The 16666-nt window shown below is 46.5% G+C and overlaps 2 protein-coding genes across 2 annotated transcripts; both read left to right on the top strand.

The window, feature by feature from the left end:
* The first annotated feature begins 9761 nt into the window (after positions 1-9761).
* On the top strand, positions 9762-10370 carry LOC135375698 (uncharacterized). Its single transcript, XM_064608351.1, has one exon. It carries the CDS (start codon positions 9762-9764, stop codon positions 10368-10370), a length of 609 nt encoding a protein of 202 aa, XP_064464421.1.
* Positions 10371-10943: 573 nt separating this feature from the next.
* LOC135375697 (uncharacterized) lies at positions 10944-14987 on the top strand. The gene has a single exon (XM_064608350.1). It carries the CDS (start codon positions 10944-10946, stop codon positions 14985-14987), a length of 4044 nt encoding a protein of 1347 aa, XP_064464420.1.
* The last annotated feature ends 1679 nt before the right edge of the window (positions 14988-16666 follow it).

Below are 16666 nucleotides of genomic sequence, written 5' to 3'. Positions count from 1 at the left end.
AATATTGTGTTTTCGACTCAAGCTATCGTCTATGGTGTGATTACCTAATGAGCGGAGCCAGCGTCAAGCCAGTGTAATTTCTCTCTCACGAATGAAAACACCATTTTCAACACCAGTGTAGAAAGGGTGTATATAACGTAAACACCTTTTTCGACACCAGTGTTACTTGAAGGGTGTAAAGACAGGTGTAAACGCATAAAAACACCCTTTTTGATACAGCACTTGGGTGTAATAAAGAGTGTATTTTCTCATACACATTTTTAGCACCCTTTTTGTGGCGTTTGGTTAACTTTGTGGAATTAAAAAAAGTGTATTTGCTTAAAAACACCTTTTTTTACCCAGAGAGGGTGTTTTTGAATTTACTGTGCAGGGAACACCACAGACAGCACAGCCGGCACCAGGATTCGAACCCGGGTACCTCCCAGTCTCGAATCCTGGCGAGTGGCAGTACAGCCCCTTTATATATGACACGGGCATGCTATAGCGAGTTAATAACGTGCAGTGAGGACGACTTGTGGAAAAGGATCGCACGTGACTCGTGATTCCGTTCAATTTTCATCCTGGGGCAAAAGCGACGATTTCGCCCCTGGCTTCTGCTGTTCTCTTGTCAGTGAAGCATTTATGGTTTCGTCACAAACTGGTGACGCGAACGCTCCTCTCAGCCCAGTTCATAGTAGAGCCAACCTCACTGCGCAGAAGTACTGCTGTCGAACACTCAAACATGGAACGTCTCGACGGCCGTCCAATCACGCCTTCCATCCTTCTGGGCACACGAGCCCGTACTCTGGTTTGTACAGGTGGAGAATTACTTCGCTATGCGTCACATCGCTTCCGAGGCTACCAAGTACCAGCACGTAGTAGAAAGTCTTCTCCCACTGGCCGCCACCGAAGTTCGTGATATTCTGTCCTCTCCACCTCCGGGCACACAATATTGAGCTCTCAAAGACGCCCTCGTTAAGCGGCTGATGGCAGTGTCGGTTACAGAAAGTGCTTTCTTCGAAAGAACTCCGTGAGCGCTGCGGCCGCCCAACACAGCTCCTCCGGCATTTGCAACAGGCGACAAAACTGCTTCAATTGACCCTGCCATTTTCGAGGAACTCTTTCTTCAGCAACTTCCCTCTAATGTACGCGTTGTATTGATAACCGCTGGTGATGAGCCCTTTACAGAACTGGCGGAGCTAGCCGGCCGCGTTGGATCTCACTCCACCAACAGTCACTGCATTGCCTGGGGCTAGCCCAGCCTGCGCACACAGAAATAAGTCAACTTCGTCAAGAAGTTGCCCAGCCAGAGAGTCGAACCCACTGGCGTAGCCAGAGGAGGGGTTGGGGGTCAAACCCCCCTGAAACTTTACCTTTGGTAGTGCGTTTGGGAAAGGGAAACAAGGGTGAGATCCTCCTCCCCCATGTCAAGGTTCAGGGGCCACGGGTGGGAATGAACCACAACAGGCACGTTAATGCACACTCCCGTTTTTGTGGTACCCCAAGCACCGCATTGTACTGAAAGTCGAGTGCAATAGGGGTGGGCGGGTAGGTGGAAGGCCTTGAACAGACTCGTGAAACTAAAGAACACTGATAAGACACATACCGTCCACCCCTATTGCACTCGACTTTCAGTACACTGTGCTGCTTGGGACAGTGCTTGAAGTGGACTGGAAGACGTCAACGGTCGTTCAAGATTCTGAAAGATTTCTGAAAGATTTCTGAAAGACAAGATTAGTAGTTGTTACGACAGGAGGGCATAGCCATGAACTAGCGGTTTAGGTTGACTGCCCCGCACGTGTAGCTCATGTTGCGGTGGTGAACCAACCCAGCGGGTTGTTCGCAGAATCTCGGCAGGGATATAACAGTCAACCAAGCCTTCTACCTTGGCCTAAGCCATTTAAGTCACTGAAATTATTCATTACCAGTGAGGAGACGCGAATACACTTTAATTAGCAAACGACGTTTCATGGTAGTTGTATTCGAATGGTGCGATTCTGAGCCCGAGACCTTTATGGAAAAGGCGCGTTAACCTGTCATCACTGACCGCCGCCGTGCTACCATGTCGCCGTTAGAATGAAGTGACTGTGGCGATTTTAAAATACGATGTCAGTATGGTTGTTTTTACCTCTTTTATTTCAAATGCACAAAGAAAACCAGCTTGGTATGTTCTATTCATCCTGACCAGCACGAGGGTGGCTGGCCCTTTACTTTCTGAGCGGCTTATACAAGTTCATACACGGGTGTTGGGAATTTATCCAGCAGCGTCGCACACACGGACGTATGCTGCAGTTGAGCTCAGATAGTTTGTTTTCGCCCCCTGAAGTCGGCCCAGGACGGATGCTAGCCCATTGTCACTCACTCGTTCCAGCTGTCCTCTCTCCACCTGTCCACACCTGTACGCCGCTCATTGCCACAGTTGCTTCGCGGCGCTAATACGGAATAATAAAAAAAGTGCTTTCGCAATGCACTTTACAAGAAAGTCCAGGTGAAGAAAAAGGAAAAGAAACAAAGCAGAGAAAATTTGAAAGACTGAAAGTCGCACTGCCGACGACATATCCATTGGTTGGTCCGCGTATGCTCGCCTTTATACACGTGATGCCCACGACAACTATAGAGAAATGGTCCCTAACACATAGCGCTGTCAAAGAAAAACTGACAGCTCGGCTATCACGTTTGTGTTACAAACGTCTGATTTTACGATGCAGCACCTGTTTGAAACATACATGTCATAGAAGAGCTGTCAGTCTTTCTTTGACAGCGCTTTAAACGGTCTTGTGGGGCATACATTCCTCGTGCTGACGCATCTGTTTGTAACCACTAGGTCCCGGAAAGGCTGACACGTTCCAACCGTCTACGCTATCTACGCTATCGCCGATTACCAAGAGGGAAGTTCGGCTCGTCGATATCATTCTTCTGGGATGCTCGCTGCACCATCTTCAACAACTAAATGTCTGACTCCAGCGGACTCTAAAGCTATTTAAAGGTCAGCTACGCCGATTTCTCGATGTGTTGAAATGGTTGTGATATTCAGAACGAGCACATCCAACTGCCCCCGAAACGCACCTTCGTTTCTCAATTTTGTCTTCCTATACGCTCTGCAAGTAACCGAGCGTTCTGCGCATATCTCCTCTCCCGGTTACTCCGCTCGGGAAGCCCCATTGGCTACGGCGGCGCCCTCCCTCTTCCATCTCACTGCCTCCTCTCATGCGCAGAGACGCACTTGCACAGCGTAATAAAATTAATTCATCAAAGAAACCAAAACAAGCCATGGGCGCAGCCATTTTTGTGACGTAGATGGGATAAACCTGCTCCATCTACGTAGATAGAGAATCGTGCGTCTGATTGGATGAAAGCTGAGGCTTTCTCTGACTTCCCTGGCGTCTTCTCCCGTTTGCGAGGAAATCCAGTTATGGCCGCCGGCTAGGATGAGCGTTTCGTCCGAGGTAATCCCGAGAACTATTGAACGATGGAAACAACAACCGCGAACTCACCTCAACATCATTTTCGGCGTGAAATTGTGATTATGTGCTTGAGAACTTCGCAGTTCAACCGTTCAGCTGCCATTCACGTCAACCTGTTTGCTGCTTTTTCTAGAAGTGCAGGAATGGGAGCGATTGAGCAACAACGTGAGACTTGGTGATCGTTTGAGCATATACCTGCAGAGGACTGGTCTTCAAAGAAAGAAGGCCGTATTTCTGCCCATGCACATCGTGCGATTGCCAGGCTTGTTACACGAGATACATATATTGTGCAGCATCATAGCGCGACTGCAATGAACGACGTAGGAATGTATCGTGACCACTCGAACTGCATTCGTTGAACCATTCGTCGGTTATATGAAAGTGCTCATTAGAGTTGCCCTGCACAAAAAGGGTTGGATGTAGTTTTGTAGTGTGTTGTTCATCTCGTAGAGCGCATCGCGGCATGTAGGTCGAGAGCCCTTATACGTATTTTTTGCATGTTTACTTGAGCGTGCGCATTGTTCTATACCACACAGGCCATATTTCATTCATAATAGTTTCGCAAATAAACACGTACGGGTAGATCTCATATTGCTTTTGAGTTAGGCAGAGTGTCTTCAGATCAGGGTATGTGTACCCTGTTTGCTGGGCCCAACAGATGTTGTTAAGGGTAGTGCAACATTTCCCACTTCTTGAACCATGCTAACATTGCCAGAATAAGGAACATTACACTGTGCTGTGTATTCCACACTAAGTTGTCTCGCGACGTAAACCCCCAATTATTATATTGGGTACTCCACATGTTCAACCAGTCAGCACTTCCCATATCCTATTTTTTTTAAACATGTGCTTAAAATTGCACAGCTGCTACTCAAGTAACTTTGCCACCAAATTAGTCAGTGACAAAAGGTATATGTACTTTATCACAAATTTAATAACCTTGGTGGAAATGGTTGATGGTGTCCTCTGCCTTGTACGGTGCACTACATAGCAAAATACACAATAGTCCAAATGTTTTCCTTGTCCACAAATGCCCTGTCAAAGCTGAAAGACTCTTATCAAAATGGGGAAGCGGGCTTGCTTGTCCAGAGAAACAAATATGAAACTGCAGTGCGCAACACAAATAACTGCATGCTCAGCAACTAATGCTGGTGATGCCGAAGACCTAATATTTTTAGGTTAAAAGGAACAAAGGAGAAAAGACCACTGCGGCATATTAATGTTGTTTCAAAAGTATAACACCACAAAATTTGTGAGAGTCAGTTGGTGTATTTAGTTATGTTGGTCACCTCCTGCACCAATTTTTAATAAGATTCAAATGCGTTGTTACCAACCAGGACCTAAGCCTGACCTATGATCTAATAATAGTATTTCTCTATGACCTATATGGACCTTCACCACTAGTTTGGTCTAGGTTTCACACGTGGCTTCTAGTGAAATTCGAAGCTGCTCTGTAGAGCTGACAAGAGACTTGCAGAGTAGAGAATTTTTATTTATATTTTCCAAAGAACATGTAAAAAACAATGTGCTGTACCAACTGTATTCAAAGAAATACAAATATACTTTGTTTTAGCTATGTGCATATTAGCAGATTACAGGTGACCGATGACACCAAATGGGCGTCAAGGGTGAGAACACAAGAATACTACCACTGCAGGCACTGTCCTGAAATTCTAAGTCACCATTTGTCAGAAAGCAATGACCACGCACAGCCTAAGGATCATATTGAGCTCCTTCCATTATTTTTATTGACAGCATGTTGGCTGCCATCCAGTCCATGAAAGTGACCCTTATCGTTGAAAGAACGGTTCAACAGCAAGCGAGCTGGTGATAGTGTCCGTGATGGCGAGACCTGAAGAGGAGATACAAGAAGGGACATAAACACGCTATGTTGAGACATTGTGTATGTCCCTTCCTATCCCTCGTCTCAGGGTTTTTCGCTATGGACCTTCATGATGTTTCCTTCCGGAAACTTGACATATTTTTATGTAGAATTGTGAAGGTACAGCCAGGCGCTGTTAGCAAATCACACAGTACTTTTCTTGAATCAAGAATCCATAGAAGGTACACAGTCATCTTCAGCATTGCACACATCTATGGGACATGTTAATCACTTTGGAATGTCACAGACATGTCATGGAGGCCGGCACATGATTAGTGGTGCTGAACAGACAGCTATTTGTCATAGTTTAGGCATAAAAAGCAGTTTTGTCACCTGCATGTTGAGACAGATGTATCTCTACATACATGCAGTTGTTAGTGTTTGGACATGGTATGGTGCATGCAGGGTAAATTCCATGGTTAAAATATCCAAACGTGAACAACTGTTAGATTACATGATGTAGAAATGCTCTATAATACAGTAAAACCTCCAAAGTCGGACACCTCCCTACCTCGGACAACTCCCCATGATTTCATTGCACGGGCAGGCTCCCATTGAAACTACATGGGGACGAAATTCTCTATGTCGGACACCTCCCTATATTGGAAGTAGGATAGGGTTTTCCCTACAAAGTCGGACAAAACCCTGGCCAAATTACCCTAATATCGGCCCATCTTTGCACCAAAAAGACCCAAAATGAGCCAGTGGCCTTGACTTTTGCCCCTTTTTTCCCCTATACTGGTCTCAGCATTTTGTTGCTTTAGTTTTTAGAGTCCAAAAACAAGTGCTGTCAGTCTACATTGTAATTCTTTATGTGAGCACTTGTCTTCAGTTTGTCTAGAGCCTTTGAACGAGCACTGCACCAAAGCTATGAGAAGTAGGCTGACGCTTCAGAGACAAGTCCTTGCTGCTCGAAAAGCTCCAGAGGTAATGCCATTGAGTAGAATCTGAACGGAATTGAATATACTAAAATCAGTAATAATTATCAGTGGAGAGTGGGTAGAGGTACCACTACCAGGCACCACCACCAGGTACCACTAAGGACCCTAAATTGAAGAAGGGGGACATTTCTCACAGCTGTGATCTCTTCCACTTTTTGTTGCCGTCATATTCTGTAACTCGGACACCTCTATAAGTAGGAGACGCTTTGGCTGCACCGCGGGTGTCCAACATAGGAAGGTTTCACTTATTTATGTTCCGTGTCATGTGACCACAAACAATATATGCTTTTGCTCATGCTGCACAGCACAGGCGAATTGAGCTGCATGTGAGGATAATAACATGAAACCCGTGGCGCGGAGGAAAAGGCATGACTTTACGGTCTCTGTGTCAGTTGTTTCATGTTGTAATTGCGTACCAGCTGGCCTGTACCTGAGAATAGGTTTGATGCATTGTACACGCACCATAGACATGCAGTATGTGGTGTGTTGTGATAGTAATGCCACTGCCAATTGAAGAATAATGCTCCAGGTGGATTGTTTCGGTACAATCTTGAACTATGCATACCAAGGGGTAGGGCATCTGCGTGACAGGTTTACCTGGAAGTAAGAATGTAAATGTTAGCTGAAGTCATTGAATAATTAACATTATCAATATACTGCTGCAGATCATACCAACAATAGCACACAAGATGCTCCGATATGTTATGCAGGAATGTCTCTGTACTCACAATATTAGTACAGCAGCTACAGAAAGGCTTAAAACAAGTTTTTGTATACATGATACCACTTGAATGCAACACAAGCTTCTGCTGCACTGCCAGAACACCACAGCGGACAGATTTACCTTACTTGACCTGAGAAAAAGTATGTACTGTTGCACACATGATGCTGTTTCAATGTCTCGAAAAACATAATTTATGACCGAAAGACATCAACTGGAAGATTTTGATTTACCTTAGTCAAAACTGAGAAAAAGTATGTGCTGTTGCACACATGAAACTGCTTGAACTGCCATTGAGCGCTCTGGAAGAACACCTTATTTGTGACCAGAATACAACAGCTGAGCCAACATTGAATTTATACCTTACTCAAAATACACAAGATGTGCTGCCGTGCATATGATACGATGATACTGCTTAAATGTACTCTGAAAGCGCTGGCACCTCAGGCATGGTTGCTCTAAGCCAGCGAGCAACAGCAAGGGTATACGAACACAAGAAGTCGAGCACAAGTGATGGAATGCACTTGATTAATCAGAAAATGAAATGTCTCAGTACCAGGTGTCACTGTTCCGTCAAGAAAAACAGATGAACTTTGAAGGGGCGTCTGGTTGGCACTGGTGACAGCCTTCAGCTTGAAACCCAAACGGTGATAGTTGAGACGTGGAGTGCAAGCTTTTCGGTGGTGCCAGAATGCCTGCGAAATCATTTAACAAACAAGGCAATTCCAAATCTGTACTGAGAATACACCCGCTGGGGCGTAATCTGTAAAGGATGAAGCAGTAACTGACAGATAGCGTAGTTTTCTCTTCTACGTGATGCAATTTGCACTGCATGACTGACTTGTCTAACATTACGCGTCTAACCCTTATCTGCTGCCTAGTCCTGCCCCTGCAATCTCCTGCTGCAGATATAAGGTTGGCACAGCATCCCGGACGAGACATCTTCAGCTTCTTGTGAAACAAGTTGCGCACTGCTTCCGTAACATTCGTATGAGCCAGATGAACAGATCAAATCACTGCTTTCGAAGGTGACACCCAGTCGGAGTTGTAACCGATTGTTGCAGTCAATAGATTTCTCTTTCGCCTTTCGGAAAATTGTGGTTTGAAACATTGGAACTGCATGCTGAAGTGTTCTTGCAGACGGGAGCAAAACGCTCACGCATTCTCGGCACGCAGCACAGAACACGAATCACACGAGGAAGTCTGTACTGGCCTAGCAAATGCTTTGCAGTCGAAGGAAGCAAAACTCACGTTCCTCGTGGGTTTAGTGAAGTCCAGAAATATACTGGCTCCCTAATAGCGAACTGTTTATCACTTACCGAATGTAAATCTGCGCAGCAGACGGCTCGGCAGAAGAAACTGGCCGGCTTGGCGGAAGAAACCAAGCCAAAAGTCATGCCAAGCCGGAGCGCGGCCAGACCACGAATGTGTCGGATGGGTCGGATGTGTCGTCGACACAGGGTTTGCGGACCACAAGACGGGATGTCACTGAAACTAAAAATTCACTTTTTCGGAAAACCGCGAGGAGTATAGGATAACTATTTTGCGTACATAATCAATGTTCCCTTATGAACACATCGTGTGAGTACCATTCCATTCTGTAACACTCGAAAATCTGCGTAGCTGAGCTTTATGCGTTGACTTCGGCGACTGCATCACAGTCTTGTGGGGCATACATTCCTCGTGCTGACGCATCTGTTTGTAACCACTAGGTGAGCACAGTCAGATACTTTCTACACATCCTTCCTCCCACAAGACCGTGATAAGTGTTTACTATGGCCAGCTATGGCGATACACCATTGATCTGTTTGTCTTGTATGCAAGCGGTTGCCACTGATTCCAGTTCTTCCATTCACTGCACGAAATGTGAGAACTATTACCACTTAGGTAAATGTTGTAATGTTACAAAAACGTCCCTAAAAGCCTTTACACCTAGGGAGCGAGAATTGTGGACGTGCCAAACGTGTAATGTCCTCTCACGTCAGTTATCCAAACAAAGAGATGAACCTTCCCTTGGAAGTATCCTTGCGGAAATAAAGCGAAACAGCAGTATGACATCGGAAGTACTGGAAAAAGTAGCATCACTTGAGACGAAATTTGAGTCTTTATCAGCTAGTCATCGTGAACTTGAAGGTCGTGTGAATAGTAACTGTCATGCTCTATCCAACGTTGAGGACCGTGTAACAGCTTTGCAAGATGAATTGAAAAATGCAGATACTGAGCTTATGATGCTTAGGAGAAAAGGCAATGACCTTGAGCAAAATAAACGCCGATTTAATCTAGAAATCCGCGGCGTTATCGAAAAACAAAATGAAGATATTCTTGCTACTGTGAACTACATTGCCGCTGTTGGGGAAAGGAACGTATGTTTAGATGTATGTGCTGCCTTCTCCGCTAACGTAAAGACAGACCGTTTCGTATGTGCTTTCAGTGTCTGGGGTTCGATCTGTGAACCACTTGGGGGCGAGCATCCAATTACATAAACTTCCTTTGGCTTCCCATCCTCGTATCGTTCCCACGGAGAGTGTCCGTTTACTTCCCTTCTATGGTCTCCATCTCTCTCTCTGTGTTTTGTTGTAGTTGCAATAAAGAAGTCAACCTGTGCGGACGTGTGTGAGCGTGTAGTCCGTCTCCAAACGACGTGTCCGCGGATGGCACCCTTACTGCTTGCCTCTTCCCGGCGCATTTAGCCCTTTAGAGCTACATTTTTCTGGTGCCGAAACCCGGGAAAGAAGGCCCTTTATCGACAAGGTACCACCGTGGAGTAATCGACGATGGACCGACTCAAACGAAAACGTTCCACCATCCGTGCAGCAGTGACAAAGATAACGGAAGACATCGTGCAACTTACTCAGCAGCCAAGCACAACGAATCTTAAAGGTGAGCTGCAACAGAAACTCGACCTCCTCACTGTTAAAGAGAGTGCCTTAGAACAGCTAAACGTCGCCATAGAAGAATTAACGACCGACGAGGCCTATGACGAGGAATTGACTGGATCGCAGGCTTATGAAGACAAAATTTGCACCACAAGGTCGATTGCCAAGCATGCCCTAGATAGTCCCCCCACTGACGCAAGGAGCTCCAGTAATTCGAGAAGTCAAAATTCCACAAATGTGAAACTTCCGAAACTGGAAATCTCAAAATTCGACGGGGATCTCAGAAACTGGGAAAGCTTTTGGGACCAGTTCGACTCTACCATCCACTCTAACGAATCGCTCTCAAAGGTGGACAAGTTCAAATATTTGAAAAGCTACTTGACAGGAAAGGCAATGACAGTGATCAAAGGACTTTCGCTTTCCGAAGAAAACTACTCGACCGCCATTGAACTTCTGAAGGACCGATTCGGGAAGAAAAGTCTAATTATCGACGAACACATGTCATGATTGTTAAACTTGCCAAAAGTAAATGATTCAAGTCAAGTCGCTAGGCTACGCGAACTTTACGACGAAGTGCGAACTGGGGTCAGGTGCCTGGAAGCCTTGGGTGTGGCTCATTCTTCATATGGTGTGCCGTTGCTATCCGTTTTACGCAAGGCAGTCCCTGTGGATATCAACTTGGAATATGATCGAAAGCATGCGGACAAGGATGATTTTGACTCCTACTTGACATTTTTGAACTTAGAAGTTGCCGGACGCGAGAGAGGTCAACGCGGGGGAGCAAGCAAGCCTCACATAACGAAACAACTTGGAGACGGTAACCGAAGTCGCCAACACAACAATCTCCCATCAGGAGTTGCCTTAACGGTTGGCGCAGAACAAACAAAATGCGTATTTTGTGAGTCTACTGATCATTCCCTGCAGAGCTGCGCGGCTCCTCTTTCTTTGGAACAAAAAAAGGAGAAGCTCAAAGCAGAGAGACGATGTTTTCGATGTGGCAAACAATATCATCGGGCACGGGAATGCAGAAGTGGGTCCCGACTGTGCTGCGCATTTTGTAATGGGAAACACTTGACAGTGATGTGCGACCCAAAATGGAAACGTGGCGCCGGATCCGAAGTTGCCGCAACAGCTACTGAAACTCAGATAATGAAGCCAACGGTAGTTGCCACGTTGAGAGATTCCAGCCCGACGTACGCTGCAAACAGCACAGTGCTCCTTCAGACTCTTCGTGCATATGCAGAAAGTGAAAGTGATCGAAGGCTCACACGCATTCTGATGGATGGAGGCAGCCAACGCACATTTATTAAGAAGTCATTGTCGGAGATGCTTAAATGCCAAACCTTAGGAGAAGAAGAGTTAACAGTCCACACCTTTGGCTCTACATCAACTATCCAGAGAAAATGCCGCAGGGTGCAAGTATGGTTGCGTAGCCAGTTTGACCGTAACGAAATCGCAATCGAGGCCCTCGAGATGCCAGAAATTTGCACTGATGTCATGCGAGTGCCGAACAACGACCTCATAGCCAAAATGGAACGGGATGGTCTCTGCGTAGGTGACGTTCCGATGACCAACACCGACTGCGACCATGGAATCGGAATCCTTATCGGAGCAGACTGCTATTGGAGGGTCGTCACCGGAGAGACAAAGTATTTGAGCGAATCATTGGTGGCTATCAATACAATCTTTGGTTGGACTCTTCAAGGACCGGTACCAACAAGTACAGTTACAACTTGCACTAATGTCTGCGTCATGAGAACGGTAGTTGACCAAAACGAGGCAGACATATCGAACGAACTGAGACGATTTTGGGAACTAGAGCATATGGGTATACAAGCAAAGGATACGGTTTGCGACAAGGTAAACGACACTATCGTGCGAGAGTTCGAAGCAAAGATAAAGCACAACGAAGACGGAAGGTACGAGGTACACATACCGTGGAAAACCAGTGATCCCTGTTTGCCAACAAACAAGCGAACTGCAGAGGAAAGACTGAACTCGTTAACGAAAAGGCTTTTGAAGAACCAGCACGTCATGATGGAGTACGACACCGCTATTCGGCAATATTTGAATGACGGACACGCCGAGAAAGTTGATATCAAAGCAAACGCCGACGGACCAGTTTTCTACCTGCCTCATCGAGCTGTATTTAGACCTGACAAAGCAAGTACTAAAGTGCGCATCGTGTTTGACGCTTCGTCCAGTGCTTCGGACTGCCCTTCGTTGAATGACTGCCTGGAAGTTGGACCAAACCTGAATCCTGATCTCCTGGCGACAATTCTAAGATTCCGTAAGCACAGTGTTGCCGTTACAGCCGACATTGAGAAAGCATTCTTGCAAATTTCTCTCAATCCGAACGACAGAGACGCTTTCAGATTCATGTGGTACACTTTCATGCCGGAGAGCGGAAGACCACTGTCCGAGATTGAGGTGTGGAGAATGACGAGGGTGCCCTTTGGTGCCGCCTCCAGCCCATTCCTTCTTGCAGCAACACTTCGTTATCATTTCAACTTAATGTCTAGCACGTACCCCGAAACCTGCAGGAAACTAACGGACGGCTTCTATGTGGATGACTTTGTGACTAGCGTCAGGTCAAGAGAAGAGGCTGAAATTCTGCACGATGAGGCAGATAAAGTTCTTTCGGCTGCTGGCATGCATCTAAGAAAGTGGGCGACGAACGACAGTGAGCTACAGGTATCGTTCAGGACTAAAAACAAAGACAACAGTCAGATGAAAAAGGTCTTGGGCATTGTTTGGAACACGACAAATGACGTCCTGTCACCTCCAATGGACTCATTGGACCAGTTCCTGACAAAGAAAAGAGACACGAAGAGATGTTTACTTCAAGTTAGTGCACGAATATACGACCCTCTCGGCATTCTCTCGCCCTACACAGTCAAGGCAAAAATACTAAGTCAACGAGCGTGGGAATTGGGCATCGGATGGGACGACGATCTACCCGAACACATCGGTAAAGAGTGGCAACAGTGGTGCAAGGGAATTCCATTTCTACCAAAGATCACTGTGCCAAGGGCAATCACAGACGATGACTCAGTTGTGTCCCGAAGTATTCATTGCTTCTGCGATGCGAGCCAGCAAGCGTACTGTGCAGTGCTGCATCTGCGCACAGTGTACGAAGATGGAAGCATAAATGTCGTTATCGTAGCTGCTAAATCGAGAGTAGCCCCACTAAAGCGAGTTTCACTACCAAGACTTGAGCTTTTGGGTGCTCTTGTGGGTGCTAGGCTTACTAACTACGTGACAGCAACTTTGAACTACGAAGGCCTCACCGTGCGGTATTGGACCGATTCGACCGTGGTTCTTCACTGGGTAAAAGGAAGCGCTAGTAGATGGAAACCCTTTGTTGCCAACCGCGTCACCGAGATTCAAAGTATGTGCAACCCTTCAGACTGGCATCACTGTCCAGGTGAATCTAATCCAGCTGATCTGCTAACAAGAGGAGTGCTGCCCGACATGCTCATGAAGGACGACTTCTGGTGGAAGGGACCTGAGTGGCTCAACAATGAAGAGGCCCTCTGGCCGAAATTCGAAGTTGACACCTTGGAGCTTCCTGAAACAACATCGCGAGAGGAAAGAAAAAACACAACAGCGATGATGGCGACGGATGTCGATGTTAGCACGCCACTCCTCACTCTTGAGAACCACAGTTCTCTTCTGACTGTGCTTCGAATCACCGCGTGGATCAAGCGTTTTATTCACAACTGTCGACAGAAAGATGCTAGGATTTCTGGCCCGCTCAATGCGGCCGAAATCCAAAGTTCGCTGAGACAATGGATCCGCCAGGTGCAGAGGGAAAGCTTTCCAGGAGAACTGGAGATACTATCATCGGGCAAAAACACTGTCGGCGAAACGTCTCCACTACGAACCCTGTCACCCTACGTGGACGAGGATCAAATAATGCGCTTGCGTGGAAGGCTGCAACAGCGCGATGCCGAGACAGCAATTAAGCATCCCATAATTCTTCCCAAGGATCACGACTTCACTTCGAAACTCATCACGCAAGAGCATTTGCGACTTCTGCATGGAGGTGTTAGAGACACCTTAGTGCAGCTCCGTGAGTCCTATTGGATACTGAGAGGAAGGCAAGCAGTCAAACGAGCTATTCATCAATGTTTGACCTGTCGGAAATGGCGATCGAAACCAGCGGATGAGGCAATGGCACCACTACCACGCGACCGTGTGACAGAGGCAGAACCATTTGTTGTATCTGGGATTGACTTCGCCGGACCCTTGTTCTATAAAACTGAGACCGGAAGCAGCAAGGCATACATAGTTCTGTTCACGTGTGCCGTAACTAGAGCCGTGCACCTCGAATTGGTAACCGATCTAACAGCAGCCACTTTTCTATTGGCTTTCCGTAGATTTATTTCCAGGAGAGGGATATGCCACACTGTGTACACAGATAATGCCCTCACTTTCAAACGCGCATCGAAAGACCTTAAACAGCTCTGGACCGAAATGCGAGGCGGCGAAGTACAGGACTATTTCTCTGGGACGCACATAACTTGGAAATTTATCGTTGAGAGAGCAGCGTGGTGGGGCGGATTCTGGGAACGGATGGTGCGCACCGTCAAAACGACTCTCCGGAAGGTCCTAGGCAAAAGTAGCTTGACGCTTGACCAACTAACAACGCTACTCACAGAGGTAGAAGCCATGGTGAACTCTATTCCCATCTCCTTCGTCTACTCGGACAGCAACGAACCCGATCCCTTGTCACCGGCCCACTTCCTAGTCGGTAAGCGTATAACCCGACTGCCTGACCAGCCTACTGTTACCTCGGGGCCCGGCCAGCCGCAGCTATCGAAGATGCTGCGTTACCGAGAGGCTCTTCTGCGGCGACTGTGGAAGCGGTGGGTACACGAGTACCTCCTGGAACTGCGTACAGCACATGAGCAGCGCACTGCGACCTCAACGGCACCGCAAGTAAACGATTTAGTGTTGCTAAAGGAGGACCGTCTTCCCAGACAAATGTGGAGGATGTGTCGTGTTGTGAAAGTGTTCCCTGGCAGAGATGGACGTGTACGATCCTGTGAGATCCGACTTCCCGGAGGTGGAACACTTAAACGTGCCATCCAACATCTCTTCCCGCTAGAGATTGTATAACAGAATGAGCTAGTGCTCATTGCGGGGGAGTGTGTTGGGGAAAGGAACGTATGTTTAGATGTATGTGCTGCCTTCTCCGCTAACGTAAAGACAGACCGTTTCGTATGTGCTTTCAGTGTCTGGGGTTCGATCTGTGAACCACTTGGGGGCGAGCATCCAATTACATAAACTTCCTTTGGCTTCCCATCCTCGTATCGTTCCCACGGAGAGTGTCCGTTTACTTCCCTTCTATGGTCTCCATCTCTCTCTCTGTGTTTTGTTGTAGTTGCAATAAAGAAGTCAACCTGTGCGGACGTGTGTGAGCGTGCAGTCCGTCTCCAAACGACGTGTCCGCGGATGGCACCCTTACTGCTTGCCTCTTCCCGGCGCATTTAGCCCTTTAGAGCTACAGCCGCCGCTTTAGAGGTGCCTTCATTGTTAACAGCCGACATATAGAAGCCGCACACCGTCTTCCCAAGAAAAGAAGGGGTTGTGCGCCCATTATCGTCAGATTCAAGGACAGATTCACGAGGGATTCCTGGCTAAACAAGCGTCCCATGTTAAAGCAAGACCAATCAGTGGTTGACAAGCATGAGGGTCACCAAGTGTTTATCTGCGAGAATTTGACAGCTTTTAACAAAACTCTGTTGTGGGAAACTAGGAAGACTGCGAGGGAAAAAAGTTATGCGTACGTCCGGGTCAGGAATGGTCACGTATGTTAGGCAGGCAGATGGTTCTAAGGCCATGCGAATAACGAACAAACGCGACCTCACTGGACTGTGATGCAGGACCGAACGTGTTATCCTTTAAATTTGTTGTAATTTCTCTTCTGTGTTTTTTTATTTATTTTATACATGGTGTACGTAACACTAAATGAGTTCAATGACATAACGAAGTCATCATCTTATTCCATTGTCCACCTAAATGTCCGTAGCCTTGCTAAGCATTTTGAAGAGCTGCGTTGTACTCTTGACACATTTAGCAAGGATGTCTCATTTGTTGCTCTATCAAAAACATGGCCGCATTGTTCAAATCAGATGTATTATTCCACACCTGGATACAATTTTGAGTACTCCCACAGAAAGGCAAGCCAGCATGGGGTGTGGCTCTTTATATTCGTGATGGAATTGAGTACAAGCTACGACAGGACGTAGTATTTAACACTCCGTTATGCGAAATGCTCCTTATTCAAACATCACAGACGTTCAGCAGTACTTATGTGCACCGTCACACACCTCTTCTTATTGGTGTATTTAATCGTTCGCCTTCGGGAATATTATCACAGTGTTTGGATGAATTCGATAGATTCCTATACTGGTGTTGGCAGACGAAGCAGAACCTGCTTATTATCGGTGATTTAAGCATTGATATATATAAAAAAAATGATTGTCTAGTGCAAAGATACAAGGAGATATATATTGGATATGGCTACAACCAGTTGATCGACTCTGATACGCGGTTTGGCATGTCTGCCGGCACCATTATAGATCATATAATTACAAACCTCAGAGAGAATGAAGTGTTCAGTGGAGTTTTAGCCTGTAACATTTCTGACCACGAGCTTACTTACCTAACTAGCTCATGTGAATCCCCAAGGCACTGCATCGTGACATCATAATTAATCGACGTATAAATTATAATCAAGTCCGGGAGAAGTTATCTGCTGTAGAATGGACGTTCTCGGAGCTGGAGCGTTGCTC

The sequence above is a fragment of the Ornithodoros turicata genome, unplaced genomic scaffold, assembly GCF_037126465.1.
Source record: "Ornithodoros turicata isolate Travis unplaced genomic scaffold, ASM3712646v1 ctg00000916.1, whole genome shotgun sequence".
In the NCBI taxonomy this organism is placed as follows: Eukaryota; Metazoa; Arthropoda; class Arachnida; order Ixodida; family Argasidae; genus Ornithodoros; species Ornithodoros turicata.
The sequence above is the reverse complement of the archived record's forward strand: the minus strand, read 5'-3'. Positions and strand labels throughout refer to the sequence as shown.